Raw genomic sequence first — 24,767 nt, forward strand, 5'->3', positions numbered from 1 at the left:
GACATCAATAATTGTTCACCATTTCAGAAACGTAAAAGACATTAGTCAACATGAGGGATGAGTTCAAGCTCCCAGTAATGTAGCTTTAGGCCTGTTGGCCTCTCACAAATTCTCACCACAATGCCTTCCAGACCTGGTCTGGTCTCACTACAACACCAGGGTGTCTATAGACCTGATCTATGGTCAGTTCTGTCTGGTCTCACTACAACACCAGGGTGTCTATAGCCCTGATCTATGGTCAGTTCTGTCTGGTCTCACTACAACACATTTACATTTACATTTAAGTCATTTAGCAGACGCTCTTATCCAGAGCGACTTACAAATTGGTGCATTCACCTTATGACATCCAGTGGAACAGTCACTTTACAATAGTGCATCTAAATCTTAAAAGGGGGGTGAGAAGGATTACTTATCCTATCCTAGGTATTCCTTAAAGAGGTGGGGTTTCAGGTGTCTCCGGAAGGTGGTGATTGACTCCGCTGTCCTGGCGTCGTGAGGGAGTTTGTTCCACCATTGGGGGGCCAGAGCAGCGAACAGTTTTGACTGGGCTGAGCGGGAACTGTACTTCCTCAGTGGTAGGGAGGCAAGCAGGCCAGAGGTGGATGAACGCAGTGCCCTTGTTTGGGTGTAGGGCCTGGTCAGAGCCTGGAGGTACTGAGGGGCCGTTCCCCTCACAGCTCCGTAGGCAAGCACCATGGTCTTGTAGCAGATGCGAGCTTCAACTGGAAGCCAGTGGAGAGAGCGGAGGAGCGGGGTGACGTGAGAGAACTTGGGAAGGTTGAACACCAGGGGCTGCGGCGTTCTGGATGAGTTGTAGGGGTTTAATGGCACAGGCAGGGAGCCCAGCCAACAGCGAGTTGCAGTAGTCCAGACGGGATGACAAGTGCCTGATTAGGACCTGCGCCGCTTCCTGTGTGAGGCAGGGTCGTACTCTGAGGATGTTGTAGAGCATGAACCTACAGGAACGGGACACCGCCTGATGTTAGTTGAGAACGACAGGGTGTTGTCCAGGATCACGCCAAGGTTCTTAGCGCTCTGGGAGGAGGACACAATGGAGTTGTCAACCGTGATGGCGAGATCATGGAACGGGCAGTCCTTCCCCGGGAGGAAGAGGAGCTCCGATCTTGCTGAGGTTCAGCTTGAGGTGGTGATCCGTCATCCACACTGATATGTCTGCCAGACATGCAGAGATGCGATTCGCCACCTGGTCATCAGAAGGGGGAAAGGAGAAGATTAATTGTGTGTCGTCTGCATAGCAATGATAGGAGAGACCATGTGAGGTTATGACAGAGCCAAGTGACTTGGTGTATAGCGAGAATAGGAGAGGGCCTAGAACAGAGCAATAGCTGGCTAGCTAACCTAGAAAATCGCTCTAGACTACACAATCATCTTTGATACAAAGACGGCTATGTAGCTAGCTATGTAGCTAGCTACGATCAAACAAATCAAACCGTTGTACTGTAATGAAATTAAATGAAAATGTGATACTACCTGTGAATGCGACCGGGTTGTTGAGTTCTATTCAGTAGACGTTGGCTAGCTGTTAGCTGTTGGCTAGCTAGCAGTGTCTCCTACGTTAAGGACGACAAATAGCTGGCTAGCTAACCTCGGTAAATTAAGATAATCACTCTAAGACTACACACCAGGGTGTCTATAGCCCTGATCTATGGTCAGTTCTGTGATTTTGGTGTCTTTTTCTGTCTGTCCAGAAGTCTCGTCGGTTCAAGACGAAGCGCGAGGGAGCCGACTACGGTAACAGACCCGTAAAGCTGGCAGGGAAAATCATCATCCAGGAGATCTCCTGTCTGCTGCCTGTTCACAAAGCCCTGGGGGAGACATACATGTGAGTTCATCACCCTGGGGGAGACATACATGTGAGTTCATCACCCTGGGGGAGACGTACATGTGAGTTCATCACCCTGGGGGAGACATACATGTGAGTTCATCACCCTGGGGGAGACATACATGTGAGTTCATCACCCTGGGGAGACATACATGTGAGTTCATCACCCTGGGGGAGACATACATGTGAGTTCATCACCCTGGGGAGACATGCATGTGAGTTCATCACCCTGGGGAGACATACATGTGAGTTCATCACCCTGGGGAGACATACATGTGAGTTCATCACCCTGGGGGAGACCTATATGTGAGTTCATCACCCTGGGGAGACCTATATGTGAGTTCATCACCCTGGGGGAGACATACATGTGAGTTCATCACCCTGGGGAGACATACATGTGAGTTCATCACCCTGGGGAGACATACATGTGAGTTCATCACCCTGGGGGAGACGTACATGTGAGTTCATCACCCTGGGGAGACATACATGTGAGTTCATCACCCTGGGGGAGACATGCATGTGAGTTCATCACCCTGGGGGAGACATACATGTGAGTTCATCACCCTGGGGAGACGTACATGTGAGTTCATCACCCTGGGGAGACATACATGTGAGTTCATCACCCTGGGGGAGACATACATGTGAGTTCATCACCCTGGGGGAGACATACATGTGAGTTCATCACCCTGGGGGAGACGTACATGTGAGTTCATCACCCTGGGGGAGACATACATGTGAGTTCATCACCCTGGGGGAGACATACATGTGAGTTCATCACCCTGGGGGAGACATACATGTGAGTTCATCACCCTGGGGGAGACATACATGTGAGTTCATCACCCTGGGGGAGACGTACATGTGAGTTCATCACCCTGGGGGAGACGTACATGTGAGTTCATCACCCTGGGGGAGACGTACATGTGAGTTCATCACCCTGGGGGAGACGTACATGTGAGTTCATCACCCTGGGGGAGACATACATGTGAGTTCATCACCCTGGGGGAGACGTACATGTGAGTTCATCACCCTGGGGGAGACGTACATGTGAGTTCATCACCCTGGGGAGACATACATGTGAGTTCATCACCCTGGGGAGACATACATGTGAGTTCATCACCCTGGGGGAGACGTACATGTGAGTTCATCACCCTGGGGAGACATACATGTGAGTTCATCACCCTGGGGAGACATACATGTGAGTTCATCACCCTGGGGAGACATACATGTGAGTTCATCACCCTGGGGGAGACATACATGTGAGTTCATCACCCTGGGGAGACATACATGTGAGTTCATCACCCTGGGGGAGACATACATGTGAGTTCATCACCCTGGGGGAGACGTACATGTGAGTTCATCACCCTGGGGGAGACATACATGTGAGTTCATCACCCTGGGGAGACATACATGTGAGTTCATCACCCTGGGGAGACATACATGTGAGTTCATCACCCTGGGGAGACATACATGTGAGTTCATCACCCTGGGGAGACATACATGTGAGTTCATCACCCTGGGGAGACATACATGTGAGTTCATCACCCTGGGGGAGACATACATGTGAGTTCATCACCCTGGGGAGACATACATGTGAGTTCATCACCCTGGGGAGACGTACATGTGAGTTCATCACCCTGGGGGAGACATACATGTGAGTTCATCACCCTGGGGAGACATACATGTGAGTTCATCACCCTGGGGGAGACATACATGTGAGTTCATCACCCTGGGGGAGACATACATGTGAGTTCATCACCCTGGGGGAGACATACATGTGAGTTCATCACCCTGGGGGAGACATACATGTGAGTTCATCACCCTGGGGGAGACGTACATGTGAGTTCATCACCCTGGGGGAGACGTACATGTGAGTTCATCACCCTGGGGGAGACATACATGTGAGTTCATCACCCTGGGGGAGACATACATGTGAGTTCATCACCCTGGGGGAGACATACATGTGAGTTCATCACCCTGGGGGAGACATACATGTGAGTTCATCACCCTGGGGGAGACATACATGTGAGTTCATCACCCTGGGGGAGACATACATGTGAGTTCATCACCCTGGGGGAGACATACATGTGAGTTCATCACCCTGGGGGAGGCCTATATGTGAGTTCATCACCCTGGGGGAGACATACATGTGAGTTCATCACCCTGGGGGAGACATACATGTGAGTTCATCACCCTGGGGGAGACATACATGTGAGTTCATCACCCTGGGGGAGACATACATGTGAGTTCATCACCCTGGGGGAGACATACATGTGAGTTCATCACCCTGGGGGAGACATACATGTGAGTTCATCACCCTGGGGGAGACATACATGTGAGTTCATCACCCTGGGGGAGACATACATGTGAGTTCATCACCCTGGGGGAGACATACATGTGAGTTCATCACCCTGGGGGAGACATACATGTGAGTTCATCACCCTGGGGGAGACATACATGTGAGTTCATCACCCTGGGGAGACATACATGTGAGTTCATCACCCTGGGGAGACATACATGTGAGTTCATCACCCTGGGGAGACATACATGTGAGTTCATCACCCTGGGGGAGACATACATGTGAGTTCATCACCCTGGGGGAGACATACATGTGAGTTCATCACCCTGGGGGAGACATACATGTGAGTTCATCACCCTGGGGGAGACATACATGTGAGTTCATCACCCTGGGGGAGACATACATGTGAGTTCATCACCCTGGGGGAGACATACATGTGAGTTCATCACCCTGGGGGAGACATACATGTGAGTTCATCACCCTGGGGGAGACGTACATGTGAGTTCATCACCCTGGGGGAGACATACATGTGAGTTCATCACCCTGGGGGAGACATACATGTGAGTTCATCACCCTGGGGGAGACATACATGTGAGTTCATCACCCTGGGGGAGGCCTATATGTGAGTTCATCACCCTGGGGGAGACATACATGTGAGTTCATCACCCTGGGGGAGACATGCATGTGAGTTCATCACCCTGGGGGAGACATACATGAGTTCACCACCCTGGGGAGACATACATGTGAGTTCATCACCCTGGGGAGACATACATGTGAGTTCATCACCCTGGGGAGACATACATGTGAGTTCATCACCCTGGGGGAGACATACATGCGAGTTCATCACCCTGGTGGAGACATACATGTGAGTTCATCACCCTGGGGAGACGTACATGTGAGTTCATCACCCTGGGGAGACATACATGTGAGTTCATCACCCTGGGGGAGACATACATGTGAGTTCATCACCCTGGGGAGACATACATGTGAGTTCATCACCCTGGGGGAGGCCTATATGTGAGTTCATCACCCTGGGGAGACATACATGTGAGTTCATCACCCTGGGGGAGACATGCATGTGAGTTCATCACCCTGGGGAGACATACATGTGAGTTCATCACCCTGGGGGAGACATACATGTGAGTTCATCACCCTGGGGGAGACATACATGTGAGTTCATCACCCTGGGGAGACCTATATGTGAGTTCATCACCCTGGGGAGACATACATGTGAGTTCATCACCCTGGGGAGACATACATGTGAGTTCATCACCCTGGGGAGACACACATGTGAGTTCATCACCCTGGGGAGACATACATGTGAGTTCATCACCCTGGGGGAGACATACATGTGAGTTCATCACCCTGGGGAGACATACATGTGAGTTCATCACCCTGGGGAGACATACATGTGAGTTCATCACCCTGGGGAGACATACATGTGAGTTCATCACCCTGGGGGAGACATACATGTGAGTTCATCACCCTGGGGAGACATACATGTGAGTTCATCACCCTGGGGAGACATACATGTGAGTTCATCACCCTGGGGAGACATACATGTGAGTTCATCACCCTGGGGGAGACACACATGTGAGTTCATCACCCTGGGGGAGACATACATGTGAGTTCATCACCCTGGGGGAGACATACATGTGAGTTCATCACCCTGGGGGAGACACACATGTGAGTTCATCACCCTGGGGGAGACGCACATGTGAGTTCATCACCCTGGGGGAGACATACATGTGAGTTCATCACCCTGGGGGAGACACACATGTACCTGGCTCAATACATCTTAATATTGTAATATAATGCTGTACCTGGCTCTGTTTGTCCCCCAACATGTTGAAACATCTGTAATGTCTGTTTGTCCCCCAACATGTTGAAACATCTGTAATGAGCTGTTTGTCCCTCAACATGTTGAAACATCTGTGCTGTCTGTTTGTCCCCCAACATGTTGAAACATCTGTAATGAGCTGTTTGTCCCTCAACATGTTGAAACATCTGTAATGTCTGTTTGTCCCTCAACATGTTGAAACATCTGTAATGTCTGTTTGTCCCTCAACATGTTGAAACATCTGTAATGTGCTGTCTGTTTGTCCCTCAACATGTTGAAACATCTGTAATGTCTGTTTGTCCCTCAACATTTTGAAACATCTGTAATGAGCTGTCTGTTTGTCCCCCAACATGTTGAAACATCTGTAATGTCTGTTTGTCCCTCAACATGTTGAAACATCTGTGCTGTCTGTTTGTCCCCCAACATGTTGAAACATCTGTAATGTCTGTTTGTCCCTCAACATGTTGAAACATCTGTAATGTCTGTTTGTCCCTCAACATGTTGAAACATCTGTAATGTCTGTTTGTCCCTCAACATGTTGAAACATCTGTAATGTGCTGTCTGTTTGTCCCCCAACATGTTGAAACATCTGTAATGTCTGTTTGTCCCCCAACATGTTGAAACATCTGTAATGTCTGTTTGTCCCCCAACATGTTGAAACATCTGTAATGTCTGTTTGTCCCTCAACATGTTGAAACATCTGTAATGAGCTGTCTGTTTGTCCCCCAACATGTTGAAACATCTGTAATGTCTGTTTGTCCCTCAACATGTTGAAACATCTGTAATGTCTGTTTGTCCCCCAACATGTTGAAACATCTGTAATGAGCTGTTTGTCCCTCAACATGTTGAAACATCTGTAATGTGCTGTCTGTTTGTCCCTCAACATGTTGAAACATCTGTAATGTGCTGTCTGTTTGTCCCTCAACATGTTGAAACATCTGTAATGTCTGTTTGTCCCTCAACATGTTGAAACATCTGTAATGAGCTGTCTGTTTGTCCCCCAACATGTTGAAACATCTGTAATGTCTGTTTGTCCCCCAACATGTTGAAACATCTGTAATGTCTGTTTGTCCCCCAACATGTTGAAACATCTGTAATGTCTGTTTGTCCCCCAACATGTTGAAACATCTGTAATGTCTGTTTGTCCCCCAACATGTTGAAACATCTGTAATGTCTGTTTGTCCCCCAACATGTTGAAACATCTGTAATGAGCTGTTTGTTTGTCCCCCAACATGTTGAAACATCTGTAATGTCTGTTTGTCCCCCAACATGTTGAAACATCTGTGCTGTCTGTTTGTCCCCCAACATGTTGAAACATCTGTGCTGTCTGTTTGTCCCCCAACATGTTGAAACATCTGTAATGTCTGTTTGTCCCCCAACATGTTGAAACATCTGTAATGTGCTGTCTGTTTGTCCCCCAACATGTTGAAACATCTGTAATGTCTGTTTGTCCCCCAACATGTTGAAACATCTGTGCTGTCTGTTTGTCCCCCAACATGTTGAAACATCTGTGCTGTCTGTTTGTCCCTCAACATGTTGAAACATCTGTAATGTCTGTTTGTCCCCCAACATGTTGAAACATCTGTGCTGTCTGTTTGTCCCTCAACATGTTGAAACATCTGTAATGTCTGTTTGTCCCTCAACATGTTGAAACATCTGTGCTGTCTGTTTGTCCCCCAACATGTTGAAACATCTGTAATGTGCTGTCTGTTTGTCCCTCAACATGTTGAAACATCTGTGCTGTCTGTTTGTCCCCCAACATGTTGAAACATCTGTGCTGTCTGTTTGTCCCCCAACATGTTGAAACATCTGTGCTGTCTGTCTGTCCCTCAACATGTTGAAACATCTGTGCTGTCTGTTTGTCCCTCAACATGTTGAAACATCTGTAATGTCTGTTTGTCCCCCAACATGTTGAAACATCTGTAATGTCTGTTTGTCCCTCAACATGTTGAAACATCTGTAATGTCTGTTTGTCCCCCAACATGTTGAAACATCTGTGCTGTCTGTTTGTCCCTCAACATGTTGAAACATCTGTGCTGTCTGTCTGTCCCCCAACATGTTGAAACATCTGTAATGTCTGTCTGTTTGTCCCTCAACATGTTGAAACATCTGTGCTGTCTGTCTGTCCTCCAACATGTTGAAACATCTGTGCTGTCTGTTTGTCCCCCAACATGTTGAAACATCTGTAATGTCTGTTTGTCCCCCAACATGTTGAAACATCTGTGCTGTTTGTCTGTTCCTCTGCAGTCTGAATGTGAACGACATACAGGACACGTGTCAGAAGAATGCAGCAGCAGCTCTGGTGGTGGGACGCAGAGACGTGGCTAAGGTAGGACTGATCAGAGAGCGTGGCTAAGGTAGGACTGATCAGAGAGCGTGGCTAGGGTAGGACTGATCAGAGAGCGTGGCTAAGGTAGGACTGATCAGAGAGACGTGGCTAAGGTAGGACTGATCAGAGAGGCGTGGCTAAGGTAGGACTGATCAGAGAGCCGTGGCTAAGGTAGGACTGATCAGAGAGACGTGGCTAAGGTAGGACTGATCAGAGACGTGGCTAAGGTAGGACTGATCAGAGAGACGTGGCTAAGGTAGGACTGATCAGAGAGACGTGGCTAAGGTAGGACTGATCAGAGACCGTGGCTAAGGTAGGACTGATCAGAGACGTGGCTAAGGTAGGACTGATCAGAGACGTGGCTAAGGTAGGACTGATCAGAGACGTGGCTAAGGTAGGACTGATCAGAGACGTGGCTAAGGTAGGACTGATCAGAGACCGTGGCTAAGGTAGGACTGATCAGAGACCGTGGCTAAGGTAGGACTGATCAGAGAGCGTGGCTAAGGTAGGACTGATCAGAGAGCGTGGCTAAGGTAGGACTGATCAGAGAGCGTGGCTAAGGTAGGACTGATCAGAGAGCGTGGCTAAGGTAGGACTGATCAGAGAGCGTGGCTAAGGTAGGACTGATCAGAGAGCGTGGCTAAGGTAGGACTGATCAGAGAGCGTGGCTAAGGTAGGACTGATCAGAGAGACGTGGCTAAGGTAGGACTGATCAGAGAGACGTGGCTAAGGTAGGACTGATCAGAGACCGTGGCTAAGGTAGGACTGATCAGAGGCGTGGCTAAGGTAGGACTGATCAGAGAGCGTGGCTAAGGTAGGACTGATCAGAGAGCGTGGCTGAGGTAGGACTGATCAGAGAGACGTGGCTAAGGTAGGACTGATCAGAGAGCGTGGCTAAGGTAGGACTGATCAGAGAGACGTGGCTAAGGTAGGATTGATCAGAGAGACGTGGCTAAGGTAGGACTGATCAGAGGCCGTGGCTAAGGTAGGACTGATCAGAGAGACGTGGCTAAGGTAGGACTGATCAGAGGCGTGGCTAAGGTAGGACTGATCAGAGAGCGTGGCTAAGGTAGGACTGATCAGACGCGTGGCTAAGGTAGGACTGATCAGAGAGCCGTGGCTAAGGTAGGACTGATCAGAGACGTGGCTAAGGTAGGACTGATCAGAGAGACGTGGCTAAGGTAGGACTGATCAGAGAGACGTGGCTAAGGTAGGACTGATCAGAGAGACGTGGCTAAGGTAGGACTGATCAGAGAGACGTGGCTAAGGTAGGACTGATCAGAGAGACCGAGACATGGCTAATGTAGGACTGATCAGAGAGACATGGCTAAGGTAGGACTGATCAGAGACCGTGGCTAAGGTAGGACTGATCAGAGACCGTGGCTAAGGTAGGACTGATCAGAGACCGTGGCTAAGGTAGGACTGATCAGAGACCGTGGCTAAGGTAGGACTGATCAGAGACCGTGGCTAAGGTAGGACTGATCAGAGACCGTGGCTAAGGTAGGACTGATCAGAGAGACGTGGCTATGGTAGGACTGATCAGAGAGACGTGGCTAAGGTAGGACTGATCAGAGGGACGTGGCTAAGGTAGGACTGATCAGAGAGACATGGCTAAGGTAGGACTGATCAGAGAGACCGAGACATGGCTAATGTAGGACTGATCAGAGAGACATGGCTAAGGTAGGACTGATCAGAGAGACTGAGACATGGCTAATGTAGGACTGATCAGAGAGACTGAGACATGGCTAAGGTAGGACTGATCAGAGAGACATGGCTAAGGTAGGACTGATCAGAGAGACATGGCTAAGGTAGGATTGATCAGAGAGATTGAGACATGGCTAAGGTAGGATTGATCAGAGAGACAGAGACATGGCTAAGGTAGGACTGATCAGAGAGACAGAGACATGGCTAAGGTAGGACTGATCAGAGAGACATGGCTAAGGTAGGACTGATCAGAGAGACATGGCTAAGGTAGGATTGATCAGAGAGATTGAGACATGGCTAATGTAGGACTGATCAGAGAGACATGGCTAAGGTAGGACTGATCAGAGAGATTGAGACATGGCTAATGTAGGACTGATCAGAGAGACATGGCTAAGGTAGGACTGATCAGAGAGACATGGCTAATGTAGGACTGATCAGAGGCGTGGCTAAGGTAGAACTGATCAGAGAGACAGAGACATGGCTAAGGTAGGACTGATCAGAGAGACATGGCTAAGGTAGGACTGATCAGAGAGACATGGCTAATGTAGGACTGATCAGAGAGACATGGCTAAGGTAGGACTGATCAGAGAGATTGAGACATGGCTAATGTAGGACTGATCAGAGAGACATGGCTAAGGTAGGACTGATCAGAGAGACAGAGACATGGCTAATGTAGGACTGATCAGAGAGACATGGCTAAGGTAGGACTGATCAGAGAGACATGGCTAATGTAGGACTGATCAGAGAGACATGGCTAAGGTAGGACTGATCAGAGAGATTGAGACATGGCTAATGTAGGACTGATCAGAGAGACATGGCTAAGGTAGGACTGATCAGAGAGACATGGCTAAGGTAGAACTGATCAGAGAGACAGAGACATGGCTAATGTAGGACTGATCAGAGGCGTGGCTAAGGTAGGACTGATCAGAGAGGTTATTAACTCTGTGTACTGTAGGACCCTGTATTAACTCTGTGTACTGTAGGACCCTGTATTAACTCTGTGTACTGTAGGACCCTGTATTAACTCTGTGTACTGTAGGACCCTGTATTAACTCTGTGTACTGTAGGACCCTGTATTAACTCTGTGTACTGTAGGACCCTGTATTAACTCTGTGTACTGTAGGACACTGTATTAACTCTGTGTACTGTAGGACCCTGTATTAACTCTGTACTGTAGGACCCTGTATTAACTCTGTGTACTGTAGGACCCTGTATTAACTCTGTACTGTAGGACCCTGTATTAACTCTGTGTACTGTAGGACCCTGTATTAACTCTGTGTACTGTAGGACCCTGTATTAACTCTGTGTACTGTAGGACCCTGTATTAACTCTGTGTACTGTAGGACCCTGTATTAACTCTGTGTACTGTAGGACCCTGTATTAACTCTGTGTACTGTAGGACCCTGTATTAACTCTGTGTACTGTAGGTGTTAACTGTGTACTGTAGGACCCTGTATTAACTCTGTGTACTGTAGGACCCTGTATTAACTCTGTGTACTGTAGGACCCTGTATTAACTCTGTGTACTGTAGGACCCTGTATTAACTCTGTGTACTGTAGGACCCTGTATTAACTCTGTGTACTGTAGGACCCTGTATTAACTCTGTGTACTGTAGGACCCTGTATTAACTCTGTGTACTGTAGGACCCTGTATTAACTCTGTGTACTGTAGGACCCTGTATTAACTCTGTGTACTGTAGGACCCTGTATTAACTCTGTGTACTGTAGGACCCTGTATTAACTCTGTGTACTGTAGGGCCCTGTATTAACTCTGTACTGTAGGACCCTGTATTAACTCTGTGTCCTGTAGGACCCTGTATTAACTCTGTGTACTGTAGGACCCTGTATTAACTCTGTGTACTGTAGGACCCTGTATTAACTCTGTGTCCTGTAGGACCCTGTGTTAACTCTGTGTCCTGTAGGACCCTGTGTTAACTCTGTGTACTGTAGGACCCTGTATTAACTCTGTGTACTGTAGGTGTGGACCCTGTATTAACTCTGTGTACTGTAGGACCCTGTATTAACTCTGTGTACTGTAGGACCCTGTATTAACTCTGTGTACTGTAGGACACTGTATTAACTCTGTGTACTGTAGGACCCTGTATTAACTCTGTGTACTGTAGGACACTGTATTAACTCTGTGTACTGTAGGACCCTGTATTAACTCTGTGTACTGTAGGACCCTGTATTAACTCTGTGTACTGTAGGACCCTGTATTAACTCTGTGTACTGTAGGACCCTGTATTAACTATGTGTACTGTAGGACCCTGTATTAACTCTGTGTACTGTAGGTGTGGACCCTGTATTAACTCTGTGTACTCTAGGTGTGGGCCCTGGCCTCGGCTGCCACCAGCCTAGAACTCAGTCCTGACTCTGACCCTGATGCAGACGCTCCCTGGGCCAGACATCCGTTTGGGCGCCACCTGCTGGAGACTCTGTGAGTAGCAGGCAAATATACTACACTGTATATACTGTACTGATGTACACTGAGTGAACAAAACATTATGAACACCTGCTGACATGACATAGACTGATTCAATATTAGGAAGGTGTTCTTAATGTTTTGTATACTCAATAATTGGACAAAATATCAGTTTTGGCAAAGCCCAGCAGGAACATACCGGACCCGCCAGGAATTGAGTTTGACCAGGGGGTGTCCTGGTACATCAAGCTGTCTCACTACAGAAACAGGAGATAGACTAGTGTCCTGTCCAGGGGGTGTCCTGTACATCAAGCTGTCTCACTACAGAAACAGGAGAGAGACTAGTGTCCTGTCCAGGGGGTGTCCTGACCAGGGGGTGTCCTGTACATCAAGCTGTCTCACTACAGAAACAGGAGAGAGACTAGTGTCCTGACCAGGGGGTGTCCTGTACATTAGTCATTGTGGCTGGTACAAGGCTACTTACTGTATATACTGTAGGGATTAGGACACTGTCTGTCTCTGTCCCCTCCTCCCAGTCTGGACCACTCCAGTCTGATGAGTGATGTCCAGACTCTAGCCATGCTGTGTAGTGTGTTCAGGACTCCTCTGTCCTCTCCTCCCAGTCTGATGAGTGATGTCCAGACTCTAGCCATGCTGTGTAGTGTGTTCAGGACTCCTCTGTCCTCTCCTCCCAGTCTGATGAGTGATGTCCAGACTCTAGCCATGCTGTGTAGTGTGTTCAGGACTCCTCTGTCCTCTCCTCCCCAGTCTGATGAGTGATGTCCAGACTCTAGCCATGCTGTGTAGTGTGTTCAGGACTCCTCTGTCCTCTCCTCCCAGTCTGATGAGTGATGTCCAGACTCTAGCCATGCTGTGTAGTGTGTTCAGGACTCCTCTGTCCTCTCCTCCCAGTCTGATGAGTGATGTCCAGACTCATGCTGTGTAGTGTGTTCAGGACTCCTCTGTCCCCTCCTCCCCAGTCTGATGAGTGATGTCCAGACTCTAGCCATGCTGTGTAGTGTGTTCAGGACTCCTCTGTCCCCTCCTCCCAGTCTGATGAGTGATGTCCAGACTCTAGCCATGCTGTGTAGTGTGTTCAGGACTCCTCTGTCCCCTCCTCCCAGTCTGATGAGTGATGTCCAGACTCTAGCCATGCTGTGTAGTGTTCAGGACTCCTCTGTCCCCTCCTCCCAGTCTGATGAGTGATGTCCAGACTCTAGCCATGCTGTGTAGTGTGTTCAGGACTCCTCTGTCCCCTCCTCCCAGTCTGATGAGTGATGTCCAGACTCTAGCCATGCTGTGTAGTGTGTTCAGGACTCCTCTGTCCCCTCCTCCCAGTCTGATGAGTGATGTCCAGACTCTAGCCATGCTGTGTAGTGTGTTCAGGACTCCTCTGTCCCCTCCTCCCAGTCTGATGAGTGATGTCCAGACTCTAGCCATGCTGTGTAGTGTGTCCAGGACTCCTCTGTCCTCTCCTCCCAGTCTGATGAGTGATGTCCAGACTCTAGCCATGCTGTGTAGTGTGTTCAGGACTCCTCTGTCCTCTCCTCCCAGTCTGATGAGTGATGTCCAGACTCTAGCCATGCTGTGTAGTGTGTTCAGGACTCCTCTGTCCCCTCCTCCCAGTCTGATGAGTGATGTCCAGACTCTAGCCATGCTGTGTAGTGTGTCCAGGACTCCTCTGTCCTCTCCTCCCAGTCTGATGAGTGATGTCCAGACTCTAGCCATGCTGTGTAGTGTGTTCAGGACTCCTCTGTCCTCTCCTCCCAGTCTGATGAGTGATGTCCAGACTCATGCTGTGTAGTGTGTTCAGGACTCCTCTGTCCCCTCCTCCCCAGTCTGATGAGTGATGTCCAGACTCTAGCCATGCTGTGTAGTGTGTTCAGGACTCCTCTGTCCTCTCCTCCCAGTCTGATGAGTGATGTCCAGACTCTAGCCATGCTGTGTAGTGTTCAGGACTCCTCTGTCCCCTCCTCCCAGTCTGATGAGTGATGTCCAGACTCTAGCCATGCTGTGTAGTGTGTTCAGGACTCCTCTGTCCTCTCCTCCCAGTCTGATGAGTGATGTCCAGACTCTAGCCATGCTGTGTAGTGTGTTCAGGACTCCTCTGTCCCCTCCTCCCCAGTCTGATGAGTGATGTCCAGACTCTAGCCATGCTGTGTAGTGTGTTCAGGACTCCTCTGTCCTCTCCTCCCAGTCTGATGAGTGATGTCCAGACTCTAGCCATGCTGTGTAGTGTGTTCAGGACTCCTCTGTCCTCTCCTCCCAGTCTGATGAGTGATGTCCAGACTCATGCTGTGTAGTGTGTTCAGGACTCCTCTGTCCCCTCCTCCCCAGTCTGATGAGTGATGTCCAGACTCTAGCCATGCTGTGTAGTGTGTTCAGGACTCCTCTGTCCCCTCCTCCCAGTCTGATGAGTGATGTCCAGACTCTAGCCATGCTGTGTAGTGTGTTCAGGACTCCTCTGTCCCCCCTCCTCCCAGTCTGATGAGTGATGTCCAGACTCTAGCCATGCTGTGTAGTGTTCAGGACTCCTCTGTCCTCTCCTCCCAGTCTGATGAGTGATGTCCAGACTCTAGCCATGCTGTGTAGTGTGTTCAGGACTCCTCTGTCCCCTCCTCCCAGTCTGATGAGTGATGTCCAGACTCTAGCCATGCTGTGTAGTGTGTTCAGGACTCCTCTGTCCCCTCCTCCCAGTCTGATGAGTGATGTCCAGACTCTAGCCATGCTGTGTAGTGTGTTCAGGACTCCTCTGTCCCCTCCTCCCAGTCTGATGAGTGATGTCCAGACTCTAGCCATGCTGTGTAGTGTGTCCAGGACTCCTCTGTCCTCTCCTCCCAGTCTGATGAGTGATGTCCAGACTCTAGCCATGCTGTGTAGTGTGTTCAGGACTCCTCTGTCCTCTCCTCCCAGTCTGATGAGTGATGTCCAGACTCTAGCCATGCTGTGTAGTGTGTTCAGGACTCCTCTGTCCCCTCCTCCCAGTCTGATGAGTGATGTCCAGACTCTAGCCATGCTGTGTAGTGTGTCCAGGACTCCTCTGTCCTCTCCTCCCAGTCTGATGAGTGATGTCCAGACTCTAGCCATGCTGTGTAGTGTGTTCAGGACTCCTCTGTCCTCTCCTCCCAGTCTGATGAGTGATGTCCAGACTCATGCTGTGTAGTGTGTTCAGGACTCCTCTGTCCCCTCCTCCCCAGTCTGATGAGTGATGTCCAGACTCTAGCCATGCTGTGTAGTGTGTTCAGGACTCCTCTGTCCTCTCCTCCCAGTCTGATGAGTGATGTCCAGACTCTAGCCATGCTGTGTAGTGTTCAGGACTCCTCTGTCCCCTCCTCCCAGTCTGATGAGTGATGTCCAGACTCTAGCCATGCTGTGTAGTGTGTTCAGGACTCCTCTGTCCTCTCCTCCCAGTCTGATGAGTGATGTCCAGACTCTAGCCATGCTGTGTAGTGTGTTCAGGACTCCTCTGTCCCCTCCTCCCCAGTCTGATGAGTGATGTCCAGACTCTAGCCATGCTGTGTAGTGTGTTCAGGACTCCTCTGTCCTCTCCTCCCAGTCTGATGAGTGATGTCCAGACTCTAGCCATGCTGTGTAGTGTGTTCAGGACTCCTCTGTCCTCTCCTCCCAGTCTGATGAGTGATGTCCAGACTCATGCTGTGTAGTGTGTTCAGGACTCCTCTGTCCCCTCCTCCCCAGTCTGATGAGTGATGTCCAGACTCTAGCCATGCTGTGTAGTGTGTTCAGGACTCCTCTGTCCCCTCCTCCCAGTCTGATGAGTGATGTCCAGACTCTAGCCATGCTGTGTAGTGTGTTCAGGACTCCTCTGTCCCCTCCTCCCAGTCTGATGAGTGATGTCCAGACTCTAGCCATGCTGTGTAGTGTTCAGGACTCCTCTGTCCTCTCCTCCCAGTCTGATGAGTGATGTCCAGACTCTAGCCATGCTGTGTAGTGTGTTCAGGACTCCTCTGTCCCCTCCTCCCAGTCTGATGAGTGATGTCCAGACTCTAGCCATGCTGTGTAGTGTGTTCAGGACTCCTCTGTCCCCTCCTCCCAGTCTGATGAGTGATGTCCAGACTCTAGCCATGCTGTGTAGTGTGTTCAGGACTCCTCTGTCCCCTCCTCCCAGTCTGATGAGTGATGTCCAGACTCTAGCCATGCTGTGTAGTGTGTCCAGGACTCCTCTGTCCTCTCCTCCCAGTCTGATGAGTGATGTCCAGACTCTAGCCATGCTGTGTAGTGTGTTCAGGACTCCTCTGTCCTCTCCTCCCAGTCTGATGAGTGATGTCCAGACTCTAGCCATGCTGTGTAGTGTGTTCAGGACTCCTCTGTCCCCTCCTCCCAGTCTGATGAGTGATGTCCAGACTCTAGCCATGCTGTGTAGTGTGTCCAGGACTCCTCTGTCCTCTCCTCCCAGTCTGATGAGTGATGTCCAGACTCTAGCCATGCTGTGTAGTGTGTTCAGGACTCCTCTGTCCTCTCCTCCCAGTCTGATGAGTGATGTCCAGACTCATGCTGTGTAGTGTGTTCAGGACTCCTCTGTCCCCTCCTCCCCAGTCTGATGAGTGATGTCCAGACTCTAGCCATGCTGTGTAGTGTGTTCAGGACTCCTCTGTCCTCTCCTCCCAGTCTGATGAGTGATGTCCAGACTCTAGCCATGCTGTGTAGTGTTCAGGACTCCTCTGTCCCCTCCTCCCAGTCTGATGAGTGATGTCCAGACTCTAGCCATGCTGTGTAGTGTGTTCAGGACTCCTCTGTCCTCTCCTCCCCAGTCTGATGAGTGATGTCCAGACTCTAGCCATGCTGTGTAGTGTGTTCAGGACTCCTCTGTCCTCTCCTCCCCAGTCTGATGAGTGATGTCCAGACTCTAGCCATGCTGTGTAGTGTTCAGGACTCCTCTGTCCTCTCCTCCCAGTCTGATGAGTGATGTCCAGACTCTAGCCATGCTGTGTAGTGTGTTCAGGACTCCTCTGTCCCCTCCTCCCAGTCTGATGAGTGATGTCCAGACTCTAGCCATGATGTGTAGTGTGTTCAGGACTCCTCTGTCCCCTCCTCCCAGTCTGATGAGTGATGTCCAGACTCTAGCCATGCTGTGTAGTGTGTTCAGGACTCCTCTGTCCCCTCCTCCCAGTCTGATGAGTGATGTCCAGACTCTAGCCATGCTGTGTAGTGTGTTCAGGACTCCTCTGTCCCCTCCTCCCAGTCTGGACCACTACAGTCTGATGAGTGATGTCCAGACTCTAGCCATGCTGTGTAGTGTGTTCAGGACTCCTCTGTCCCCTCCTCCCAGTCTGATGAGTGATGTCCAGACTCTAGCCATGCTGTGTAGTGTGTTCAGGACTCCTCTGTCCTCTCCTCCCAGTCTGATGAGTGATGTCCAGACTCTAGCCATGCTGTGTAGTGTGTTCAGGACTCCTCTGTCCTCTCCTCCCCAGTCTGATGAGTGATGTCCAGACTCTAGCCATGCTGTGTAGTGTGTTCAGGACTCCTCTGTCCTCTCCTCCCAGTCTGATGAGTGATGTCCAGACTCTAGCCATGCTGTGTAGTGTGTTCAGGACTCCTCTGTCCTCTCCTCCCCAGTCTGGACCACTACAGTCTGATGAGTGATGTCCAGACTCTAGCCATGCTGTGTAGTGTGTTCAGGACTCCTCTGTCCTCTCCTCCCAGTCTGATGAGTGATGTCCAGACTCTAGCCATGCTGTGTAGTGTGTTCAGGACTCCTCTGTCCTCTCCTCCCAGTCTGATGAGTGATGTCCAGACTCTAGCCATGCTGTGTAGTGTGTTCAGGACTCCTCTGTCCTCTCCTCCCCAGTCTGGACCACTACAGTCTGATGAGTGATGTCCAGACTCTAGCCATGCTGTGTAGTGTGTTCAGGACTCCTCTGTCCTCTCCTCCCCAGTCTGGACCACTACAGTCTGATGAGTGATGTCCAGACTCTAGCCATGCTGTGTAGTGTGTTCAGGACTCCTCTGTCCCCTCCTCCCCAGTCTGATGAGTGATGTCCAGACTCTAGCCATGCTGTGTAGTGTGTTCAGGACTCCTCTGTCCTCTCCTCCCAGTCTGATGAGTGATGTCCAGACTCTAGCCATGCTGTGTAGTGTTCAGGACTCCTCTGTCCCCTCCTCCCAGTCTGATGAGTGATGTCCAGACTCTAGCCATGCTGTGTAGTGTGTTCAGGACTCCTCTGTCCCCTCCTCCCAGTCTGATGAGTGATGTCCAGACTCTAGCCATGCTGTGTAGTGTTCAGGACTCCTCTGTCCCCTCCTCCCAGTCTGATGAGTGATGTCCAGACTCTAGCCATGCTGTGTAGTGTGTTCAGGACTCCTCTGTCCTCTCCTCCCAGTCTGATGAGTGATGTCCAGACTCTAGCCATGCTGTGTAGTGTGTTCAGGACTCCTCTGTCCCCTCCTCCCAGTCTGATGAGTGATGTCCAGACTCTAGCCATGCTGTGTAGTGTGTTCAGGACTCCTCTGTCCCCCCTCCCAGTCTGATGAGTGATGTCCAGACTCTAGCCATGCTGTGTAGTGTGTTCAGGACTCCTCTGTCCTCTCCTCCCAGTCTGATGAGTGATGTCCAGACTCTAGCCATGCTGTGTAGTGTGTTCAGGACTCCTCTGTCCCCTCCTCCCCAGTCTGATGAGTGATGTCCAGACTCTAGCCATGCTGTGTAGTGTGTTCAGGACTCCTCTGTCCTCTCCTCCCAGTCTGATGAGTGATGTCCAGACTCTAGCCATGCTGTGTAGTGTGTTCAGGACTCCTCTGTCCCCTCCTCCCAGTCTGATGAGTGATGTCCAGACTCTAGCCATGCTGTGTAGTGTGTTCAGGACTCCTCTGTCCCCTCCTCCCAGTCTGATGAGTGATGTCCAGACTCTAGCCATGCTGTGTAGTGTGTTCAGGACTCCTCTGTCCCCCCTCCCAGTCTGATGAGTGATGTCCAGACTCTAGCCATGCTGTGTAGTGTGTTCAGGACTCCTCTGTCCTCTCCTCCCAGTCTGATGAGTGATGTCCAGACTCTAGCCATGCTGTGTAGTGTGTTCAGGACTCCTCTGTCCTCTCCTCCCAGTCTGATGAGTGATGTCCAGACTCTAGCCATGCTGTGTAGTGTGTTCAGGACTCCTCTGTCCTCTCCTCCCAGTCTGATGAGTGATGTCCAGACTCTAGCCATGCTGTGTAGTGTGTTCAGGACTCCTCTGTCCTCTCCTCCCAGTCTGATGAGTGATGTCCAGACTCTAGCCATGCTGTGTAGTGTTCAGGACTCCTCTGTCCCCTCCTCCCAGTCTGATGAGTGATGTCCAGACTCTAGCCATGCTGTGTAGTGTTCAGGACTCCTCTGTCCCCTCCTCCCAGTCTGATGAGTGATGTCCAGACTCTAGCCATGCTGTGTAGTGTGTTCAGGACTCCTCTGTCCCCTCCTCCCCAGTCTGATGAGTGATGTCCAGACTCTAGCCATGCTGTGTAGTGTGTTCAGGACTCCTCTGTCCCCTCCTCCCCAGTCTGATGAGTGATGTCCAGACTCTAGCCATGCTGTGTAGTGTGTTCAGGACTCCTCTGTCCTCTCCTCCCCAGTCTGATGAGTGATGTCCAGACTCTAGCCATGCTGTGTAGTGTGTTCAGGACTCCTCTGTCCTCTCCTCCCAGTCTGATGAGTGATGTCCAGACTCTAGCCATGCTGTGTAGTGTGTTCAGGACTCCTCTGTCCCCTCCTCCCAGTCTGATGAGTGATGTCCAGACTCTAGCCATGCTGTGTAGTGTGTTCAGGACTCCTCTGTCCTCTCCTCCCAGTCTGATGAGTGATGTCCAGACTCTAGCCATGCTGTGTAGTGTGTTCAGGACTCCTCTGTCCTCTCCTCCCAGTCTGATGAGTGATGTCCAGACTCTAGCCATGCTGTGTAGTGTGTTCAGGACTCCTCTGTCCTCTCCTCCCCAGTCTGGACCACTACAGTCTGATGAGTGATGTCCAGACTCTAGCCATGCTGTGTAGTGTGTTCAGGACCCAGGGCTGTTCCCAGGACTACTTCTCTCTGTATGGACAGCAACGCTCTTCTCTGTTTCCCCCTCATCACTCCCGATACGTAAGTCAAAGTTTATATCCTCAACGTGGGTAACCTTGGTTACTGTTTTCCCTGGTCTGGCATATGGAGCCATTCCTTTTTCTGAAAATGTTTTTTAAATGTTTTCTCCCTCCTCTCCTCTCCTCTCCTCTCCTCTCCTCTCCTCTCTTCTCTTCTCTTCTCTTCTCTTCTCTTCTCTTCTCCTCTCCCTGCCTCCCTTCCTCTCCCTCTCCTCTCCCTCCCTCCCCTCCCTCCCTGCCCCTCATCTTCTCCTCTCCTCTCCTTGCCTCCTCTTCTCCCCTCTACCCTCCCCTCTCTCTCCTCTCCTCTCCCTGCCCCTCTCCTCTTCTCCCCTCTACCCTCCCTCTCCTCTTCTCCCCTCTACCCTCCCCTTCTCCTCTCCTCGCCTCCTCTTCTACCCTCCCCCTCTCCTCTCCTCTCCCTGCCCCTCTCCTCTCCTCTTCTACCCTCCCCTTCTCCTCTCCTCTCCTCGCCTCCTCTTCTCCCCTCTCCTCTCCTCTCCTCTCCTCTCCTCCAGCCCAGCTACACATCCAGCTCTGTGTCGTCAGGCTCCTGTTACAGCACCTCAGACTCCACCACCACCACCACCACCTGGAGCATCGGTATGTAACCTGGGATGGGAATAAAAGGCTGTTTATGGTATGAACTCAGTGACCCCAGAAGAGGCCAGCGCCAAGACCCAACTAGCACCCTGTTCACTAGTACACTACATGACCCAAGAGTATGTGGACACCTGCTCATCCAACACCTCATTCTTTCTAGGGAGTTTTTCCTAGCCACCGTGCTTCTACACCTGCATTGCTTGCTGTTTGGGGTTTTAGGCTGGGTTTCTGTACAGCACTTTGAGATATCAGCTGATGTACGAAGGGCTATAGAAATACATTTGATTTGATTTGATTAAAAAAGGATGGGCATTAATATGGAGTTGGTCCCCCCTTTGCTGCTATAACAGCCTCCATCCACTCTTCTGGGAAGGCTTCCCACCACTCTACTGCCAATGTTTGTCTATGGAGATTGCGTGGCTTGTGTGCTCAATTTTATATACCTGTCAGCAACGCGTGTGGCTGAAATAGCCAAATCCACTAATATGAAGGGGTGTCCACATACTGCTGAATAAATAGTGCACTACTTTAGGTCAGAGCCTACACCCTAATCCTTAGAATGAAGTACACTATTTTTGTCCTGATGAGTTTCTGACCTAAAGAAGTGTCCTAGTCACCAGTCGACTTCATAACTGTTAGGGAACATGGGACAGTCATGATTTAATCTGACCTGCTGCTTCCTGTGGAACACACAGTCTAACCTGCTGCTTCCTGTGGAACATACAGTCTAACCTGCTGCTTCCTGTGGAACATACAGTCTAACCTGCTGCTTCCTGTGGAACATACAGTCTAACCTGCTGCTTCCTGTGGAACATACAGTCTAACCTGCTGCTTCCTGTGGAACATACAGTCTAACCTGCTGCTTCCTGTGGAACATACAGTCTAACCTGCTGCTTCCTGTGGAACATACAGTCTAACCTGCTGCTTCCTGTGGAACATACAGTCTAACCTGCTGCTTCCTGTGGAACATACAGTCTAACCTGCTGCTTCCTGTGGAACATACAGTCTAACCTGCTGCTTCCTGTGGAACATACAGTCTAACCTGCTGCTTCCTGTGGAACACACAGTCTAACCTGCTGCTTCCTGTGGAACATACAGTCTAACCTGCTGCTTCCTGTGGAACATACAGTCTAACCTGCTGCTTCCTGTGGAACATACAGTCTAACCTGCTGCTTCCTGTGGAACATACAGTCTAACCTGCTGCTTCCTGTGGAACATACAGTCTAACCTGCTGCTTCCTGTGGAACATACAGTCTAACCTGCTGCTTCCTGTGGAACATACAGTCTAACCTGCTGCTTCCTGTGGAACATACAGTCTAACCTGCTGCTTCCTGTGGAACATACAGTCTAACCTGCTGCTTCCTGTGGAACATACAGTCTAACCTGCTGCTTCCTGTGGAACATACAGTCTAACCTGCTGCTTCCTGTGGAACATACAGTCTAACCTGCTGCTTCCTGTGGAACATACAGTCTAACCTGCTGCTTCCTGTGGAACATACAGTCTAACCTGCTGCTTCCTGTGGAACATACAGTTTAACCTGCTGCTTCCTGTGGAACATACAGTCTAACCTGCTGCTTCCTGTGGAACACACAGTCTAACCTGCTGCTTCCTGTGGAACATACAGTCTAACCTGCTGCTTCCTGTGGAACATACAGTTTAACCTGCTGCTTCCTGTGGAACATACAGTCATATCTGCTGCTTCCTGTGGAACATACAGTCATATCTGCTGCTTCCTGTGGAACACACAGTCTAACCTGCTGCTTCCTGTGGAACATACAGTCTAACCTGCTGCTTCCTGTGGAACATACAGTCTAACCTGCTGCTTCCTGTGGAACATACAGTCATATCTGCTGCTTCCTGTGGAACATACAGTCTAACCTGCTGCTTCCTGTGGAACATAGTCTAACCTGCTGCTTCCTGTGGAACATACAGTCTAACCTGCTGCTTCCTGTGGAACATACAGTCATATCTGCTGCTTCCTGTGGAACATACAGTCTAACCTGCTGCTTCCTGTGGAACATACAGTCTAACCTGCTGCTTCCTGTGGAACATACAGTCTAACCTGCTGCTTCCTGTGGAACATACAGTCTAACCTGCTGCTTCCTGTGGAACATACAGTCTGACATGCTGCTTCCTGTGGAACATACAGTCTAACCTGCTGCTTCCTGTGGAACATACAGTCTAACATGCTGCTTCCTGTGGAACATACAGTCTAACCTGCTGCTTCCTGTGGAACATACAGTCTAACCTGCTGCTTCCTGTGGAACATACAGTCTGACATGCTGCTTCCTGTGGAACATACAGTCTAACCTGCTGCTTCCTGTGGAACATACAGTCTAACCTGCTGCTTCCTGTGGAACATACAGTCTAACATGCTGCTTCCTGTGGAACATACAGTCTAACCTGCTGCTTCCTGTGGAACATACAGTCTAACCTGCTGCTTCCTGTAGAACATACAGTCTAACCTGCTGCTTCCTGTGGAACACACAGTCTAACCTGCTGCTTCCTGTGGAACATACAGTCTAACCTGCTGCTTCCTGTGGAACATACAGTCTAACCTGCTGCTTCCTGTGGAACATACAGTCTAACCTCGCTCTGGATAAGAGCGTCTGCTAAATGACTTAAATGTAAAATGTAAAATGTAACCTGCTGCTTCCTGTGGAACATACAGTCTAACCTGCTGCTTCCTGTGGAACGAACACACAGTCTAACCTGCTGCTTCCTGTGGAACACACAGTCTAACCTGCTGCTTCCTGTTGAACACACAGTCTAACCTGCTGCTTCCTGTGGAACACACAGTCTAACCTGCTGCTTCCTGTGGAACACACAGTCTAACCTGCTGCTTCCTGTGGAACACAGTCTAACCTGCTGCTTCCTGTGGAACACACAGTCTAACCTACTGCTTCCTGTGGAACACACAGTCTAACCTGCTGCTTCCTGTGGAACATACAGTCTAACCTGCTGCTTCCTGTGGAACACACAGTCTAACCTGCTGCTTCCTGTGGAACACAGTCTAACCTGCTGCTTCCTGTGGAACACACAGTCTAACCTACTGCTTCCTGTGGAACACACAGTCTAACCTGCTGCTTCCTGTGGAACACACAGTCTAACCTGCTGCTTCCTGTGGAACACACAGTCTAACCTGCTGCTTCCTGTGGAACACACAGTCTAACCTGCTGCTTCCTGTGGAACACACAGTCTAACCTGCTGCTTCCTGTGGAACACACAGTCTAACCTGCTGCTTCCTGTGGAACACACAGTCTAACCTGCTGCTTCCTGTGGAACACACAGTCTAACCTGCTGCTTCCTGTGGAACACACAGTCTAACCTGCTGCTTCCTGTGGAACACACAGTCTAACCTGCTAATATTCTCCATAGATACCCAGTGTCAATGACATGTAGCCATCTGTGTAAAAGGAGGATCTGTCTATTTCATTAGGTCGAGACCCGGAGCAGGTCCCTCCCTTGGGGGAGTCCTCGCCTGACGACTATCGCTACGCCAACCAGATGTACACAGACCCCCGCGAGCGAGAGAGAGAACAACACGACATGAATAAAAGGTCATTGAGTCGAGTTTAGAAAAAAACACACGTGAACAAAGACAAGCCAATGTTTTCTTCATAGACATACACACGAGAAACAACAAGAGAGGCTGATGTCTG

General features: G+C 50.1%; 1 protein-coding gene and 1 long non-coding RNA gene across 7 annotated transcripts in view; both read left to right on the forward strand.

The window, feature by feature from the left end:
* The window catches only part of wdr59 (WD repeat domain 59), a 105,332-nt gene that overhangs the window by 76,899 nt on the left and 3,666 nt on the right, over nt 1-24,767 (forward strand). Inside the window, exons 21-26 of the mRNA XM_052505208.1 lie at nt 1,710-1,843; nt 8,227-8,308; nt 12,336-12,448; nt 20,358-20,502; nt 21,020-21,104; nt 24,545-24,665. Of these exons, the coding sequence (XP_052361168.1) occupies nt 1,710-1,843; nt 8,227-8,308; nt 12,336-12,448; nt 20,358-20,502; nt 21,020-21,104; nt 24,545-24,665 (680 nt within the window). The remainder of the gene's footprint in view (nt 1-1,709; nt 1,844-8,226; nt 8,309-12,335; nt 12,449-20,357; nt 20,503-21,019; nt 21,105-24,544; nt 24,666-24,767) is intronic.
* LOC127921653 (uncharacterized) lies at nt 8,364-11,815 on the forward strand. 6 transcript variants are annotated; one of them, XR_008109211.1, is made up of 6 exons: nt 8,417-8,450; nt 8,509-8,564; nt 8,622-9,039; nt 9,461-10,151; nt 10,251-11,439; nt 11,488-11,815. It is a non-coding gene; the product is annotated as an uncharacterized LOC127921653 (long non-coding RNA). The 6 variants fall into 6 exon arrangements; XR_008109210.1 differs by lacking the exon at nt 8,509-8,564 and having other exon boundaries at nt 8,364-8,421; XR_008109213.1 differs by lacking the exons at nt 8,417-8,450; nt 8,509-8,564 and adding an exon at nt 8,470-8,508.

The sequence above is a fragment of the Oncorhynchus keta genome, unplaced genomic scaffold, assembly GCF_023373465.1.
Source record: "Oncorhynchus keta strain PuntledgeMale-10-30-2019 unplaced genomic scaffold, Oket_V2 Un_contig_2290_pilon_pilon, whole genome shotgun sequence".
NCBI lineage: Eukaryota > Metazoa > Chordata > Actinopteri > Salmoniformes > Salmonidae > Oncorhynchus > Oncorhynchus keta.